This window comes from Carcharhinus amblyrhynchos, chromosome 23 (genome assembly GCF_965287045.1).
Source record: "Carcharhinus amblyrhynchos chromosome 23, sCarAmb.v2.hapA, whole genome shotgun sequence".
NCBI classification, from domain to species: Eukaryota; Metazoa; Chordata; class Chondrichthyes; order Carcharhiniformes; family Carcharhinidae; genus Carcharhinus; species Carcharhinus amblyrhynchos.
Window position 1 is genome coordinate 17637949 of NC_137346.1, and position 18733 is coordinate 17656681.

Here is an 18733-nt window from a genome sequence, read left to right on the forward strand (position 1 = left end):
AGTTCACAGGCTGAAAAGGCAGAGGTGGAATAATCCATGGCCGTCGCTCTCTCAAGCTTTCAAATGGTATTTGCAGTCATAAACATGCTGTTTCTCTTGTAGCTGATCATGGCAATAGAAAATTATTGTTTTAATTTTAAATTTAATTCTCTAGAATTATTAACTCACTAGATGAATGAAAATATAAACTCAAAAGGAGTTTACTGGTTCATTAATTTCACTGGTTTTATAATCGGCTTCAGGAAATGGAGAATTTAGTCAAGATTGTAATGTACTGGTCTTTCACAAAAGTTACTGCCATCAAGAATTTAATGCATATACATATTTCACATTGTGGGTGCTTGGAAGTGGATAGTTTTGTACTTGAAATAGATCCAGCCATGGACAGCATGATGTGAATTTTCATATATTAATCCTTCTTACGGCAACATAAGAGATTCATTAGAATTTTCAGAAAACAATGAAAATCAACTTAAGTGACCAGCTAAAACTGGATCTTTAGGTATCACTTTCACAACCTGAGCATTCCACTACCTAATTCCATGTCTCTACTGCAGGTAGCCATGAGATGACAGGACAGTTGAGTCTTCCGTTCATACGGTTCAGCCTCCAAAAACATTAAATATCAGAAATGATTGTGTTTTTGATTTCTAACATCTGCAGTTTTTTGTTTGAGAGTCTGCTCCAAACTGCCCACTGTTCTTTACATGTTCTGGCAATTCTTCAATATAAAATGAATTGTCATTTAAATCAACTCCAAATGAAAGCTCATGTCTCTTTGAAATGACAGGATTTCATGACACAAGGAGGTAATTCAATCCATCATGTTCATGACGGATCTCTGAAAAAGCAATCTACTTCAACCATTTTAAAAGAAAAACAGATTTTGGAGAGTACTTTTTAAACTGACCTAGATTTTTAATCTTGAATTTGATTCTTTTGCCTATAAAGAAGGTACGTCAAATTTTTAACAGATTCTACTGAGTGCCGAGAGAAAGCAAGCATGAGAGGCAGAAAACAAGAGTTTTAATAGAAGAGAGTGGTGACAGTAGGCAAGGTGAGGAGGCAAAGCGATTGTGAGGGAGGGGGCTGAAATGGAGGATTGAATGAAGTATGAAAGAACAGAGAAATGGTGAATGAAGGAGGAAGGAGAAGAGGCATTGTCCAAAAACCAAGTCTGATGGTCAAGAGGAATAATCAAAGTGTGGTAACCTTTCTCCATTTTAATGGATATAATTTCACACAATGAATCAAGATGAAAAGGCACCAATATGGAGGCGAGGGTATAGTGCGGAGGGAAGTCAAAAGGACAGTTTAGAGGAGTGAAGATAAAAGGACAGATTAAAAGAGCGAGTAAGTAGTAAGAGGAAGGAAGGGAATGAGCACGGGATTTTGCATTTCAGGTGGCAGGGAAGTGAAGGAGAGCTTGTAGTCTCGGTTATTAAAATACGACCAGACAGTGAGAGTGGTTCTAATTTATTCTTTGGTCATAAGTGGTGCTCATTTGCCAACTACTGGAAATGGTGGGGGGCGTTGTTCCAGTTGCCTCTTTGTATCTCTGCTGGGAAGAGGACTGTTTAATTTGGCTCATATTGGTATGTGGGAGTGACAGTGGGGATTGCTTCTAGTTATATTTTCAGCCTGCTTCAGTCACATGCCTGTGTAAACTGCATCTGCATCAGTTTTCCATCTTTATTTCCTGTTCATTTTTGGGCTCTCGCCCATTCAGTTCTTGTCCTTTAAGTACAGTTACCCTTATTATTTGCATTTTACTGAACCTTGAAATGTTCTTTTCTGCTATTTCTGTTGAGATGTGGGGTTAAGAGCATCATTCTTTCCACTGACACATTTAGCTGTGTTCCCATAAGCCTGGATTCACAAACTGGTTTCCAATTTAAATGAGTTCCCTCCCATCTCGGGGGTCTCTCATGAAATTAAGGTGCTGGCTTTAAAATGCAAATTCTACATATTTAATTTGGTAGTTGTGTCATGTAACTTTATATTCATAGGACAACCTTGGACTGCAATGCCTTAGAACTTGAGAGATCTTAATACATAGTAGCTACATTTATATCCACAGATCTATTACAAATGGAATAATGCTCAAACCTTGCTCCATCGTTTAGTATTAGATGAAACTAATTTTAATTTGCAAAACATGAGATTTCCTCTTTTCTCCAGTTTTCCTCAAAGAAGCTGGATGTGCTATTAAAACTCAATCTTTCCAAATTAAATCAGGTAAATCAACACTTATCAGGTAGGTTAAAACCGGCCTTCCTGAACAGTCAGCTGGCTTTGATTTCTTGTTCTCTCATACACCCTCAAGTGTCTTTGTTTAAAAACTCAAGTCTATGTAATTTGACTTCAAAAATTATTTAAGCAACTGGAAAAATTGACTAGAAGCTAAAGAATAGTATTGTCATTGCAGATGACTGTTAGGTTCACAAAAGTTAGGAACACTGTACATGCCCAGATTGCACAATTCAATTCAGCTCAAGATCTAACGACATTTTCAGGAAGGAAATCTGCCATCCTTATCTGGTCTGGCCTACACGTGACTCTGGAGTCACAGCAATGTGGCTGACTCAACAGCCCTTGGGCAACTGGGAATGGGCGATAAATACTGGCCAGCAGGTGACACCCATGTCCCACAAAACGAATAAAAAAGTTAGATCCTCAGCTTTAAGCAAAAGTACTTGGACCTTTTTTTTTGGGAATGGCTGGGGCCTTCAAATAAAATCTTTAATGAGGATATTAAAAGACAAAATGTAATGCAATGGATAACTTAAAAAATTAATCTCGATTTGAACATTAGGAATTTCAGTTAGGGAATGAGAAATGTAATTGAAAAATAATTTCAGAAAGCAATTTGAACAATCTAAAACCTAGGTGATCAAACTGCACAAATCATAGGGTGATATACTTTCACCATAAAATAATAGCTATTGTGTCGCCTGGTGCAACACATTTAACAATAAAAAGCCTGCAAGGCATAATCAATCATGCCCCATTTATCAAATTAGATAGCTATAATAAATCAAAAATTTTCAGAACACTTTGTAATGTACTAGAACTATTTTAAATTAATATGCCTTTAAAAGGAGATTTAACATATTTTAAATATTTTCCAGAATTTTATACAATACCAGCTTGACTGGGAAAGCTGAACTAGTGAATACTTGTCTGATACATGCAAGATAAACAACAGGATAAAAGGAAATGAATTCTGTTCTAGCTTTCCTCTAAGGATACATTTGCAGGGAATGTTCTAAACAGTCCAAATGTGAGAAAGTGATAAAATGCCAAGAAAATAAAAATTGATGCCATGGGAGGCATGTTTGCTCGATTAAATGCCATAAGTGGCATTGCAAAAGTTGAAGCATTGCATAAGCTGAGCAACAGTAATTGAGGATAGGAGAGTCAGAGGTTACATCGCTCTAAATTAAATCACTGTAATTTCGATGTCGTACCCTGCTTGCAAGCTGTTGGAATTGTTTTGAAAAGATCATGCATCCTGTAGTAGAGCCATAATAAACTAATGTATTTCTTTTTGGAATTTGGTTATTACAACCGCAGGTGGGACAAGATTGAATGAAGCCTTTTGCTATAAAAACCGCCATACTGGAGAGGAGATGGTGACTTAGGAGAATATGTATTCAGTATTTTGGACCTTACTTTTAATTACTCTTACTCTATTGCCTCTCTATAATGGGACTTTAATCCCTGACTGATGAGCAGACAATCTGTCTCAGGGCATCTTCAATGTAGTTTTTGAGAATAGCTACTGGGCAGGGACAATTCAGGGTAACGTTGCTTGATTTCTTCCCTCTTGTGAAAGACTGCCACTACTTCACGATCCACAAAACATGACCGGCTTGCAACCTATCCTCAAATAAGGTGAAAACAAGAAGTAGCCAGTCTAACTGACCAAAGATACACCAAGCTTTCATCACATAAAAGCACATCTTGTCAGATCAAGCCCAAGATAGGCCAAAATGCCTTATTGTGTCAGCTTGAATTCTGTTTGTCTCTCTTGTGGGGACCATAAATTGGATTTTGAATTTGGTTTTTGGAGCTGGCAAGCAATGGATTTGGGTTTGCTCGGTCCATTCTGAGGATTGGCTTTGTAATTAAGGCTAGAGTAATTTTTTTAAAAAACGTAAATCAAAATTAAACAAAAGTAAAACACATTTTCAAATTCAGTTGCACAAATCACAGTTTAGAAATTCAGATCATTAAAAAGCTTAACCAAGTGGGTTCATTGCTAGAATACAGAATTGAAGAACAGAGAAGTCATGTTAAACCAGCATAGTGCCTTAGCTAAACCTTACTTGGATTACTACTGCCAAGTATTCTGGTCACCATATAAAATAGAGGAGCACTGAAAAAGATGGAAATATAACCAGAATGATAGCAGAACCATCTATCAGGAAAAAAACGAACAGTTCTGGATGTTTTCCTCTAAAAATGAGAAGTCTGGGATGGGGATGTTGTGGTGACCTCAGAAAACTAGGAAAGGATTTGCAGAATAGACAGAGGTACTTCCACTTGAGAGAGGCCAGATTAGGAATCATAAACAGAAGGTAGCCACAGATGAATCAAAAAGGGAATTCAAGAGAAACTTCTTTAACCAGAGAATGATTAGAATAGGGAACTTGCTACCACAGAAATACTACTGGGTAACCAGCACAGATGCATTTAAGGGTAAGGGAGATAAATACTTGAGGGAGAAAGTAAAGGTAGATGAAAATGGGTGAGAGAAGGCTTGTGTGGAACATAAATGACTTATTTTTGTTAGGCCATAAATACTTTTGCAAGACCACATTGGAGTTCAAGCATGGTAATGAACTGAGAAGAACAGAAAATGCTAGAAATAGTCAGCAGCTCAGGACAAACAGTTAATTTTTCTGGTTGATGACCTTTCATCAAAACTGGAAAAAGTCAAAAATGAAGTGGGTTTAAGCAAGTGAAAGGTGGAGAGGGAGGGACAATAAACAAAAGGGAAGATCTGTGATAGGGCAGAAAACAGGAGAGGTCAAATGAAAAAGGAGTTGATGGTGCAAGGCCAAAGTGTGGAGTGATGGAACAAGTAAAGAAACACAAAATGTATTAAGGGGAGATGTGAATGGTAGAAAGATGAGAAACTGCCACCCAAAAGCCAAAACAAGAGACACACCAATTTAAACCAAAATCAGCAAAAGGAAAAAAGAAAATGGGTATAGAGGTTACGGTATAAAGTTATTGAACTCAATGTTGAGCCAAGGTGGCTGTAAAGTGCCTAATTGAAAGATGAATGCTGTTCCTTGAGCATAAGTTGAACTTCATTGGAACACTGGAGAAGACAGAGAAGTTAGCATGACAGCAAGATGGAGAATTAACACAACAGGGCCCTGGAACCTTGCAGATGGAACAGCAGTGTTCACCAACACAGTTATCCAATGTGTGTTTGATCTCCTCAGTCTAGATCAGTCTGCATTGAGAGCAGCCAATACAACACATTAAATTAAGGTAGTATGCACAAGTCACAGTTTCACTTGGAAGGACCATGAATGGTGGAGACTGAGGTTGTAAGAAAAGCAGGCAGTATATTTCCTGTGCTTGTATAAAATGGTGCTGTAGGAGGGGTTGGAAGTGCGGGCGTGAAAAGTGAACCAGGATACTGAGGAGGGAATGGTCCCTTCAGAATGCTGAGAGGGGGAGGAGGAGTGTGGAAGATGTGTTTGGTGGTGGTATCATATTGAAGGTGGCAGAAATGGTGGAGAATGATCAGTTGAGTAAGGAGACTGATGAGGTGCAAGATGAGGACCAGGACAACTGTAACGTGCAACTGGGAGAGAGCAGGAAGGGAAAGGCTAAGATTAGAATTACAGGAAGTCAGCACAGCTGACTGTGGTCCTTCTAGGGGGAAGCCTTAATTGAGGAAAAAGATGTCTCAGATGAAAGGTTGCATCATTCAAGTCAAATGGGGAGACAGCGAACTGGAAGAATGGAATGGACATAACTGTCTCAAAGACCAGTGGTCTTAACACAACAGATTAAAAATTCAAGTTCAGAAGTGGGACTTGCGGAAGTGCAGCTGAATGAGTTGTGTATCACTGGATTACTGGTAATTAGTTGCTGATAGCCTATCCCCAGGATTGAAGACAGAAGTCAAATAAGGGAAGAGTCAGAGATTGACCATAAGAGAGGAAATTGGAAACAAAGTTGATAAAAAAATTCAGTTCAGGGTGAGAGCAGGAAATTGCACTGAAACACCGATCAATATAATTGGAAAAAAAGGTGAGGCAGGTGACTCAAGTCCCCACACCCTATCAAAAAAAAACGCAGGCACAGCTAGGCTGTACATGTGAACCCACAGCAACAACTTTTATTTTGAGGAAGTCAATGGAGCTAAAAGGAGATGTTGTTCATTGTGCAGAATGCCCTGGTGAAGAACATCCATGATAGAGATGGTTAGGGCAGGATATTGGACAGCACCTAAAGAGTTAGAAACAAAGGTGGGAAGAGACTGGACAAGGTTTTACAATCTCTGTGGAGAGCAATAAAGGTGATATTTTCATTGACCACGCACTAAGTGGATAGAGTGGACATGGAAAGGATCTTTCCACTAGTAGGAAAACTAGAACCAGAGGGCACAGCTTCAGTTAAAGAGACAATCCTTTAAACACAGATGAGGAGAATTTATTCAGCCAGAGTGGTGAATTTGTGGAACTCTTTGCCACAGAAGGCTGTGGAGGCCAGGTCATTGAGTGCCTTTAAGACAGAGATCAATAGGTTCTTGATTAATAAAAGGAATCAGGGGTTATGGGGAAAGGCAGAAGAATGGGGATGAGAAAAATATCAGCCATGATTGAATGGCGGAGCAGACGCAATAGGCTGACTGGCCTAATTCTGCTTCTGTGTCTTATGGTCTAATAAGATTTCACATTCAGGCTTTTACTGTAACAAACAAACTAAACATTATTTAATTGGCAATTAATGCACCAAATTACATAAGTATACTCCATTAATCTAATTTCTCAACACAACATAACTCCATGTCACATTTATATATCACATTGCACTCTCAGCAGAAATTTAATCTTCTTTATAAAATTGTGAATCCATGGCTTCAATGGAATCCCTTCTCCCTGTTCTACCAGGGTTAATCATCAAGTGTCTTTAAAATAAAGCCGCTCCATTCAATCTTGAGTATAACTGAATGGACTTCTAGTAGCAAAATGCCCTTTGAAGGAATGTAAAGATTTAAAGACCATGGTCTTGTCAAAGAGGAATCAGTGCCTCCCTACTAACATTCTTCTTGGTGATTAACCAGAAAACAGAGACATTTTCCTTGCTTAGCAGCACCTGTTTTAAGTCCTTTCCCCCCATTTTTTGTCTGTGCGCAACACAAATCAGTTAATTTATGCCCAGGTATTAAAATTTGCACCTTACTTTCAATACGTTTCCCACTGTTCCCATGACCACTAGAAGTAGCAGGAACCAATGGAGTTGACTTTTGGCCTCTGCAAGGTAGAGGTCAACTTGTCAAACAGCATCAGCACTACCCTTGTCAGCAGGTTTGATGACAATGTTAACATTAAAACTAAGTGTTTAGCAATTGAAGTGGTGACATCACATGAGAAATTCAAAACGGAGAACCCAAGAGATGAGGTCAGATAGAACATAGAGAACACAAAAAACTACAGCACAAAAAGGCCCTTCGGCCCAGAAGTTGTGCCGAACATATCCCTATCTACTAGGCTTACCTATAACCCTCTATCTTACTACATCCCATGTACTTATCCAAAAGTCTCTTAAAAAACCCTATCGAATCCGCCTCCACCACCACCGCTGGCAGCCAATTCCACGCATCCACCATCCTCTGAGTGAAAAACTTACCCCTGACATTGCCTCTGTACTTACTTCCCAGCACCCTTAACCTGTGTCCTCTTGTGGCAACCATTTCAGCCCTGGGAAAAAGCCTCTGCAAATCCACACGATCAATACCTCTCAACATCTTATACACCTCTATCAGGTCAACTCTCATCCTTCGTCTCTCTAAGGAGAAAAGACCAAGCTCTCTCAGCCTCTCCTCATAAGGCATGCCACCTAATCCAGGCAACATCCTTTCTATGGCTTCCACATCCTTCCTGTAATGAGGCAGCCAGAACTGAGCACAGTACTCCAAGTGGGGTCTGACTAGGGTCTTATATAGCTATACCATTATCTCCCGACTCCTAAACTCAATTTCTCGATTGATGAAGGCCGGTACACCATTCGCTGCCATAACCACATCCTCTACCTGCGAAGCCAATTTGAGAGTCCTATGAACCCAGACCCCAAGATCCTTCTGATCTTCCACACTGCCAAGAGTCTTACCCTTAATATTATATTCCATCATCCCATTTGACCTGCCCAAATGAACCAGCACACACTTGTCCAGATTGAAGTCCATCTGCCACTTCTCCGCCCAGTCTTGCATCCTATGGAAATGGAGCAGGAATACTGGAAAGGTGTAAAAAAAAAAAGTCTGCTGTATGGGGGAAAAGATTCCTGCTGAGTACTTTCAGCATTTTCTGTTTCCATTTCAGATTTTTAGCAGCATTTTGCTATTGTACTTGTGAATTGAGAAAGTGCCTAACAAGTGAAGTCCCATTTTGCAGGAGATCACTCTGCAGTTAAAGAAATGTCATCTTCTTCCAGTGTTCTAGCAAATATGCATAATTTGAATGCTCTGAAAAAGCACAAAAATATTTGAAAAGGTATTTCTGAAACACCTGAACACTTGTGAAGTGAATAAACTGGCTCAAATTATAAAAAGGGCCTCTGGTAAATTAAAGGTTATTGTACAGTTACATAACTAAAAATTACATATTTATGTGCTTACAGGGATGAAGGGAGCAACAAAACCATAAGAATGGAATGCAGAGCCACACATGGAATGTCAACGTGGACAATGACAAAGTCAGAATGGCAGTGAATGGGGAACCATTTGATATTACAAAAAGGGACACATTTCATTACAAATGCACACAGGCGATTCAGAATGAATGCTAAGTGGGGATAAATAGAAAGTTGTATTTATAATAAATGTCTGCTTCTATTTTGGCTGCTACTGGGGTGAGACATAATTCTTTAAAGCCTGGAGTACAGCTGGAAAAATGAAGCTCAACAAGGTACTTTCACAATTTTATCTATTGCAAGCATTGAAATATTGTTTTTTGTTCACCCATCAAAAATACAAGCTTAAGGGTGTGTGTTATAAATTAGTTTGAGCTTATAATTGTACCCAATATCTACCACACAATCACAACATTTTAAAACATGTTATTGCTCCATTTTATTGTACTAACAAGCCAAGAAATGAAAGAATACACCATTCAAAGGAATTGTAAACAGTCAAAGCGCTTCTTACAAAGCAACATTGAAATTTAATTCTATATATATTAGATCCTTTTCTTGACATATCAGCATGATGAAAAAGAGGTTTGAAATCTGGCCACCAACCAGAATTTGTAAAATGGAGAAATCAAAATAAAAACCTTCAACTATCACCACCTCAGAATACAACAAATACTTGTTTCCAGATCACTGTAAAAAGATGCAACCATTGCACAAAGAGGGCTAATTCTCAAAACTTTGCAACGCTTATCGGAATTATTGTATTGCCCAATGACCATGTGGTCCTGCAAACACTGACATAAACCAACTCAGACAGAAGGAAGTTTTTAATTTATTGCAATCCCACACAGACTATTTCACAAATCACAACTTTAATTTGAGAAACCCATTTTTAAAATTAAAATTAAAGTAGAGTTTTGGAACAGGCTTTTGCATTGTGAAGTTCTGAAACAGGGACAACACTAAAGTACAAACTAGAAAAATAGAAAAACTGTCTTTCAAACAAAAAAGGTATTCTCAGCATGGTGAAAATGAGCAAATGTCAAATCAGTTAAATCAAATATAAAGAAACTGATTAATTAACTTGTTGATCCCTCAGATTTGATATAAAACAAGATGGAGTCTCACCTATCAGCCATTTGGGGAATGACGTAATGCCCATTTTTGTGATCTGTGGAAAAGGGAGAATGAAAAACATCAGTGTTATGCTAATAAACCACAAAGGGGTTTGACCTACATCAGAAGGAAGATTGTCTGGCTCTTAACGCGACTGAACAATCCTTAGAGGAATATTCCAGGCTTCAGATTCAGTGGAAAGCAAAGAGTATTTTCCAGTGTTTTGAAATTAGTCTGCCCAATTCATATCTACATTAGATATTAAATAGGACATTTAAAAAATGCAGCTGAAGTAAATTATTCTTATATTTAGGCTTTTTAATGGACTTACCTAACGAAGATAATGCAAAATGCTGCATTTTTTTGTACATTGGATTCATACTTGTTGCGTAGCATTGGAAAAGCTTTTGCAAATAAAGATTGCTATGCACCAGACTAGCCGTGGTTTGTGTTGCTATTATTGCTTCCTGCTTTATAAAAATTCCAATTTAATCGCAATGTGAAGAATGTCCCGAGGAATGTCTGAGTGATTGCAATTAACCAAGTTTCACTATATATGGATTTATTAGCCACTTTCACTGCAGTAAACAGAAACTGAATGCAGACAACTACTGCCACAAAAAGGTACTGGTAGACCACCTCCTCCAACTGCTGCAGTCCTGCTAATGGTGTTCCCACAATGGTATTATACAGTTCATTAAGAAATAGCAGTACAAGCCTAAACCAGAATGGTAAATTTAAGAGGACTGTGGAAGTAACAAAACCACTATTATCTTGCTGCTTTTATCATTCTTGGTAGTAGATGCTTGGAGCTGAGAAGTGGGAATCTCTAGTGTTGTAGCAGTTACATCAGTGAAGTAAACTGATGTCCATGATGGTGCAAACTTCTAGAGTGTTGTTGCAGTTACTGTGACAAGTCTTCAGTCGTACCCATGACCCTTGTAGATGGTGAAGTAGTTTTGTAGGGTCAGGTTATCAAGTAGAGTATCTTGAAATTGCTAATTTCCCATTATAAACTAGGTATTTGATTATTGGATGCAAAATATGTTGGAGTAAGTTTTCAATTTAGCACTGACTTAATAGGTTTAGTATTGGGGCTCAATCCCCATGACCAAAACTGCACACAATATTTGGGCATGGTCCTACCAAGGCCCTGTGCAGCTGCAGTTAAACATCTGAGCTTGTATTCAAATCCTCTTGCAATAAAGGCTAATATGTAATTTGCTTTCCTAATTGCTTACTGTACCTACATGCCTGCTTTCAGTGACTGGTGTATTAGGGTGCCTTTGTATTTCCCAATATATCACCATTTAAATAATATTTTGACGCCGTGCTTCTCCATCTGAAGTGGATAACCTTACATTTATCCATGTTGTACTGCATCTGCCATGTATTTGCCCAAATCACCTTGAAGCTTTTTATCATCCCCCTCATCACTCACATTTCCATCAAATTTTGTCTCATCAGCAAACTTGGAAAATATTAAATTTGGTTCTCTCATCCAAATTACTGATAAATATTGTGAATAGCTGGGGTGTGAGCACTGATCCCTGTGAGACACTGCCCGCCACTTTGTAAAAGACCCTTTTTATTCCTACTCTCCACTTCCTGTCTGCTAACCAAATCTTAATCCATGCAAATATATTACTCCCAATTCCACATGCTTCAATTTTGCATATGAACATTTTGCGTGGGATTTTATCGAAAGCTTTCTGAAAATCCAAATACATCGCATCCACTGGTTCACCTTTGTTTATTCTGCCAGTTACATCTTCAAAAAACTCCAGTATGTTTGTCAAATAGGACTTTTCTTTCATAAATCCAGGTTGACTTTGTCTAATCCCATTGATATTTTCTAAGTGCCCTGTTATCATTTTTTATAATAGACTCTATCATTTCTCTACTGCTGATATTAGGCTTACTGACCTGCAATTCTGGATTTCTCCCTCATTTTTAAAAATTTTTTTACATTTGCCACCCTCCAATTTGCAAAACTGTTCCAGGATTTACAGTATTTTGTGAGATGACAACCAACACATCATCTACTTCCTTGGCTGCCTCCTTTAGTACCTTGGGATGTAGATGATCAGGCCCTGGGGGATTTATTAGCTTTCAGTCCTATTTATTCCGCTAGCACTATATTTGTAGTAATATTCATTTCCTTCAATTCTGCCTTCTCATCAGACCCATGGTTCATGAGTTTTTTTTTATTAATTATGTGTCCCTCTGTGAAAACAGGACTAAAGTAGTTGGTTGAAAGCTCTGCCATTTCCTTGTTCTCCATTAAAAATCTTCCCTTTTGGACTGTTAAGGGATTTACATTTGGCTTTGATAAATCTTTTTCTATTTACATACTTATAGAAGGAAATGAAAGGCTATAATAAAATTCTGGAATTGGGGAAGATTTTACCAAAATTGCTCGAGTCATGAAATCCTTTAATCACGCTGAAGTATTACAACATGGCTCTGGCTAGCTGGAACTTCAAATTAGGCAATAGAGACGTGAACAGCCATGGTAGCTTAGTTCTTTGATGACCAGTACTGTTGTCGGCTGGAGGGAGAATGGCAAGTAGCATGAACAGAATGTTTAGAGAAAGTTGTTGCCATTGAAAAGAACAGTGGCATGTTGAGTCTGGAATGCTAATCCTGAAGCAGTCAATCCATGACAAGATGGCAGCATAAAACAATAAGCAGTGTAACTTAGAACAATGCATTAACTTGAAAATATGTGGATTATTAGGCCAACTTGAGAACCATTTACAAACCATCTCCTAACGTCACAAAGCTTGCCCTACAAAGCGCAAGTCAGGAGTTTGATCGTATGCACTCAATTTGCAGTTTGCAGTTCAAACAACACTCAAAGGTTAACCCCTTCCAGGTCAAAGCAACTTGCTTGTTTGGCACCCCATCATCCACTTTAAACATTCATACCTCTGTACACCAGTGGTTGAAGGTAAGTATGCATTAACAAGATGTAACTCACCAAACCTTGTTCAACAGCATCTTTCAAACTCATCACCTCCAACACAGAAGACCAAGGACAGCAGGCAAATGGGAACACCATCAGCCGCAGACTCCTGTTGCAAGCCACACACCATCCTGACTTGAAATATATTGCCATTACTTCACTGTTGCTTAATCAAAATCATGGAACAGCATTGTTGTTGTACCTACACCAGGACTGCAGCAGTTCAAGAAAGCGGTTCACTAACATTTTCTCAAGAGAAATTAGGGATAGACAATAAATGCTCATGCCTTGCTAGTGATACTCGCATCCCATGAAAGAACAAAAATAATATAGAATAATTTGCAGGAATGAAAAATACATGGATCATAGCTTCATAAATAGGCCATTAAGAGGAAGGCATTTATACAATAGTATGCATTTCAATTCCCTCCTTGGATTGTGTTGTTGACAATTACATCTATTTTGAAAAAGCTTCAGTTGAAAGTTTAGGCTTAAAAGTTGTATTCGTTATTAATTTTTCGGTTTGGAAAAGGGAGAATTTGGGCACATCATTGAATAAAAACAATTGGAATCTATATTTATAGCCTTTTCAATCACACTTATATTTGTCCATAGTATAAACAGGGTGCATGCACTTCAGGTGCCTTTGCGAAAATCACTTACCTGGCCTCCGTCCACAAAGGTAAAATGCCAATCTATCCGTAAGTTCATACTGACACTCCACCAGCCTGTCAGCGAGATCATGGTGATTTGCTTGCCTACCAAGATTAAAGAATAAAGGTCACAGGGAGGCGAGAACAAGAATTTAGCCCATCTCATGGTCAGTCCCTTACAGTCACACAACGCATTTTGAATAACAGCCAATAAAAATCATAAAGACTGTTCTTGAATAAGTAGCAAAGTAGTCAGAAAGAACTAATCAAACTGCTTTATTCAGTTGTGATAGATAAGTAAACTAGATTCTTATTGTCACGTGAAAGATATCTTTTGTGACTTATCAGCCCAGATCTAGTTTCTGGATCGTCACAGACCAGATATACCTTCTATTAATTCTGTGGGAATTGCCTGGGAGGTTTGGATTTCCAACGAGCAATTCCCCTGCTCCAACACATTCCTCAAAACCCCGAGCTTTCTGCAAAGAAGGTAGTATGTCTGTGTGTGCACGTGTAAATTATTTAATTAACCTGGGGAAAGGTTAATGGAGACCACTTGTCGGGGAGAATTGAGACATGAAATGGTAAAGGTGCTAAATGCATGCATTTGTAATGAAACTACGGTCAAGGTGGTTTTCTAAGTAAATAGGCTAGGTTTAGAAATTTGATTAGGAAATACATAGGGACTACATTCAGCTGGTAGATTTCAAAGGGAGTAAGGAACTTTTACAACAAAAGTTTCACGAGTATACAAGGGAAGGCATTACATTTTATTTGACACAAAAATGGGGGCTCAAAGGAAAACATGAAAGATTTTAATATTTTGGAAAAGTTGAGTTAAAAGAAATGCTGAGAACAACGGAATCATAAATGAAAGCGAAAAAGTTAAGAGGAAATGTTGATTAGGTGTTGGCTGCACGAGGAAGGTGCAGTCCTAATCAACCAACAAGTCAAGCCAGAAGAACGCTGGGCTGCAAAAAGCAATCTAGTTCTGAAGTTTTGGATTGCCACAGCAGAGTGGAAACAAATTTGAGAAGTCGTGGGCAATGTTACTGGATTTTTATAGTTAGATATCTGTAAGAGAGTGTTACTGACCAAGTAGGGAGTCTTTAAGGTAATGCTTTAAAAGACTCATTTTAACTGTGTAACTGTAATCTTGTGAGTTTAAATTTTCTTTGCTTTTCATAAATTTTTTAAGTGGAATTTTTTTAAATCCCAAAAGTGTTTAAGTTTTCTTCTCATTGTCAGAATGTAAAAAAAACAGGTATGACCCATATGCCAAGTTTCCCTCTAAGATTTTGTTTGCTCAACATTTAACATCTGCTTTGTTCATAACAACATCCATGTGTTTGGAAAACTTAGGCCATGGTCTTTTCAAGATGATTTTACAGTTTCAGAATGGTAGCCTGTGAGCAATACACTCCTGCTCTTCATCAACAGGGGTCATTAAATGATTGGACCTTACTTTCATCCCATGAATGAACTTTGAAAAAAGGTGCTCAGTCTAAACTGAACTTTCTTCTTACTGTTTCTGTATTATCAAAAAAAAAATCAACTGCAAAAACAGAAGAATAATCACACTTCATGCATTAAAAGGGAAAGGCAGACCAAAACTTAAGGGAGAGGTAAATAGATAATGCTGTTTAGGTTAAATGAAACATGGTGTGAGCAGGGTCATGGGGAGCATGGCCACCTGTATAGATCTGTTAGGCTGAAATGGCCTATTTCTATGCTGTAAAATTCTATGCAAATCAAGTCTACAAAATAATTTATACAAGGTCTCTTTGGAACAATACATTGAATTCCCATTCTGGAAAAATTATACTAAATGGATTCTCATTTTTTGCCTGCTGCTTAGTATGTTGGAGGTCAGTTGCATTGAACATTGGCTTTTGTTTTTAAATACTGAGGACTATATTACGCACAAATGACTGCCCACCTGGGTGCCCTTACAATCCTTGGCCAGACCCCCAGGGTTGTTGGTTGGGCCGAGTTAGTGATTTGTTTCTCTTTTATAACCAGTAACATTTTCAGGGCACGTACAGCTAATTCTTCAGATGAATTTGTATTGCTGACATGATAATTTTATCACATTAAAACAGTATGCATTTTCCTGAGCATATGCCAAGGGCATAACCTTTGGGGATTTAAACTATCGACAGTTTGTAACAAAACCCTGCATCCATCTTTCATTGGAATACTTTAATTTTGCTTAACTATTTCCATAGCAAAAACATGGAAACAGAACATAAATATCAAAATGTACACAACAGTACATGTCCTCAAAAGAGATGTATTTTTATGAAACAATCCAAATGTAAAACCAAACACTGTATTGCTTCCCGACACATTTTAAAATCAACTGCTGCAACAACAGTTGTAACCCCCATAGAGACTGCATTGATTTGGAGCAATAATGTAAATGAAGTAAAAACGTACAAAATGAGAAGATTTTTCCTTCTCACTGACCTGGCATAATCTATGGGAGTTCTGCCATTAACATCAGGTGCTCCAGGATCTGCACCATAGACAACCAGAAGTTCAGCCTGATGTATTTGTCCTGCTTTAGCAGCCACATGCAAGGGAGTGGTACCTTTTTCCTGATGAATTGAAAAGATAAAATATTCAATAAAAACAGTAAATTACAAGTATTGTAGTACATTAGCTTACTTGTGCAACTCCATTTATGATGCAACAGCATTTCACTTACAAGAAATGGCAGAATCAGTCTCGGGTTTTGTGTTAAACAGGCTTAGCTAGAGTAGTGTCTCTATGAAAAATGTAGGGTGCAACAGTGGGGATATGCAAAGCCTGAAAGAGTAGTAGAAACAGATTGAATAATACATTTCAAAAGGGACTTGCTTAAATACTCATGAGGGAGAACCATTTGTAATGCTACAGAAGAGTTATTGGATCTTTCTTTCAAAAGACGGACAGAGAAATGATAGGCTGAATGACATCCTGTGCTGTGTCATTCTGATTTTTACAGTTTTGTTTCACTTCAGTCTGGAACACTGATCTTCTATTTGTGGACATCGCAAAGGACTGGAATAAATTTGGCTACAATGCCCTCTGATGGTCAAACAGCCCACCAATCTTCATTGTCTTAAAAAATAAGACTTTAAACCTGTGGAATCACATGCAAGCATTTTTTTGGAAAGTAATGATGTGAAATAAAATGAGTGGGAGATTATTATTCATTGAATTAGTGTATTCACTATACACTAAGCCCAATTTTCATGTGTTACAATGACAAACATTAAGGTGTTTCAGTGCTTTGAACCATTTATAAATATATCCAAATTTAGATGAATTACACCTTTAACGCAGACAAAAACTGCTCAATTTGAACCATTCCAAGATATTAAACATTTTGTAGTTTATAACATTTTAATCCCTCAATTCACACTTCCGTAATATATTTCACGCTTCCACTCTATTAAGTGGTACCTTTAAGGTAATGTAGCGAGTCCAAAAATTGCAATCAACTGAAGTGTTGGCACACTGAATCACACGATAGAGAACAGATGGCTGGGAGAGTACAGTGTCTTTAAAAAAATTGGTCGATATCTTAAACCAAGAGAGCAGAGCTTGACAGATTTACAATCCAATTCTCAACTGCATGGGGCAGCCTTGAACATACATCTATTTTTTTTAAACTGACGAGGTAATGGCACCAGCGAAGTAGCAAATTTTTCTTCACTCTATCATGTGATTTTTGTGTACTGCAAACTCAGACTATATGGCTCAACCAGATTAAAATACTGTGCACTGGTGGCTGTTTTTTGCAAAATAAATGGCATTGAATGGCGGCGTGCATAATCTGCGTAAACTAATAAATTTGAAAATCTTAAGGTATTGGCTATAATCAGTTTTCAATTTGGCAATTAAAAGTTGAGCTTGCTGACGTGAAAGAATGCCTTAATTTATTCTCTTTTCCCCAAAAATCTAGCTCCTCGAGGGATGATACCAGAAATCCAGATACTCAGTTGGCTGAACAGCTAGTTTGTGATGCAGAGCAACTCCAACAACACAGGGTTCAATTTCTGTACCAGCTGAGGTTATTCCACCCTTCTCAGCCATGCCCTTCACTTGAGGGTGAGAGATCCTCAGGTTAAATCACCATCAGTCAGCTCTCTCCCTGAAAAAGGGAGAGTAGCTTATGGTCATCTGGGGCTATGATGACTTTATCATTTAATTGAAAATAGTAGAAACATAAAGAATGTAAAGTAGGTTAGTCAGTATCTGAAAGATCATCAAAATGGTTTTCTAGCTGGTGCTGACTGGCCTACTTAATTTAGATTGATAATGAAATGCTCCGAATTATGGAACATTGTTATTCCATAACAAACATTACCGGGTGAAAGAAATTGGCCTGTGCTCCCAGGGACAGTAGCCTGAGACATGTCTCCAGATTCCCTGTTCGCACACTGGAGTGTAGTTGCTGTTACAAGACAGAAGAATATAAAGATTAGTTAAAAATTACTGTAATAATTCAATTTTAACATTTTGGAACAGTCAGATGTTTGTGATATCATCAAGAAGGGACTGTGTTTAAGACATTTGTTCAATTATTCCAAATTTCTAGTTAACTATACACACACTCACTGGAGCAGAGTTTTTGACATGGGGGAAACTTTGCTTTCCACGTTGCCTAATGTTTATAATCTGTGTTTCCAGTGACACAACTCTGCCACACAAAATAATTAGGGTTTTGTCAGAGCCAGTCAGTGCCTTATCTCATTACAGCTTTGTTCCAAAATGGACAAAAAAGTTGAGGTCCAGAGTGAAGTGAGAATGACCACCCATGACATGGAGAACATTTGATCAAATGTGGCATCAAGGAGCTCTAAGTCAACCATTTTAGTACTGGGTCATCACTGCTGGAGTTCCACAGGATCCTAGGCCCAATCATCTTCAGCTATTTCATTAATGGCTTTCCCTTCATCATAAGGTAAAAAGAGTGGAAATGATCGCACAATGTTCAGAATGATTCCTCAGATACTGAAGCAAACTGTGTTTACATGCAGCAAGGCTTGGACAATATCGGCCTGATAAGTGGCATGCAACTTTCACATCACATAAATGCCAGGCAATGACCATCTCCAACAAG

The 18733-nt window shown here is 38.1% G+C and overlaps 1 protein-coding gene across 6 annotated transcripts in view; it reads right to left on the reverse strand.

The window, feature by feature from the left end:
- The window catches only part of git1 (G protein-coupled receptor kinase interacting ArfGAP 1), a 190869-nt gene that overhangs the window by 77291 nt on the left and 94845 nt on the right, over nucleotides 1-18733 (reverse strand). For all 6 annotated transcript variants that reach the window (XM_080210843.1, XM_080210845.1, XM_080210842.1 and 3 more), the window contains exons 5-8: nucleotides 17978-18064; nucleotides 16090-16220; nucleotides 13631-13725; nucleotides 10012-10054 (exon numbers count right to left, since the gene is read on the reverse strand). In XM_080210843.1, coding sequence (XP_080066969.1) covers nucleotides 10012-10054; nucleotides 13631-13725; nucleotides 16090-16220; nucleotides 17978-18064 — 356 coding nt within the window. The remainder of the gene's footprint in view (nucleotides 1-10011; nucleotides 10055-13630; nucleotides 13726-16089; nucleotides 16221-17977; nucleotides 18065-18733) is intronic.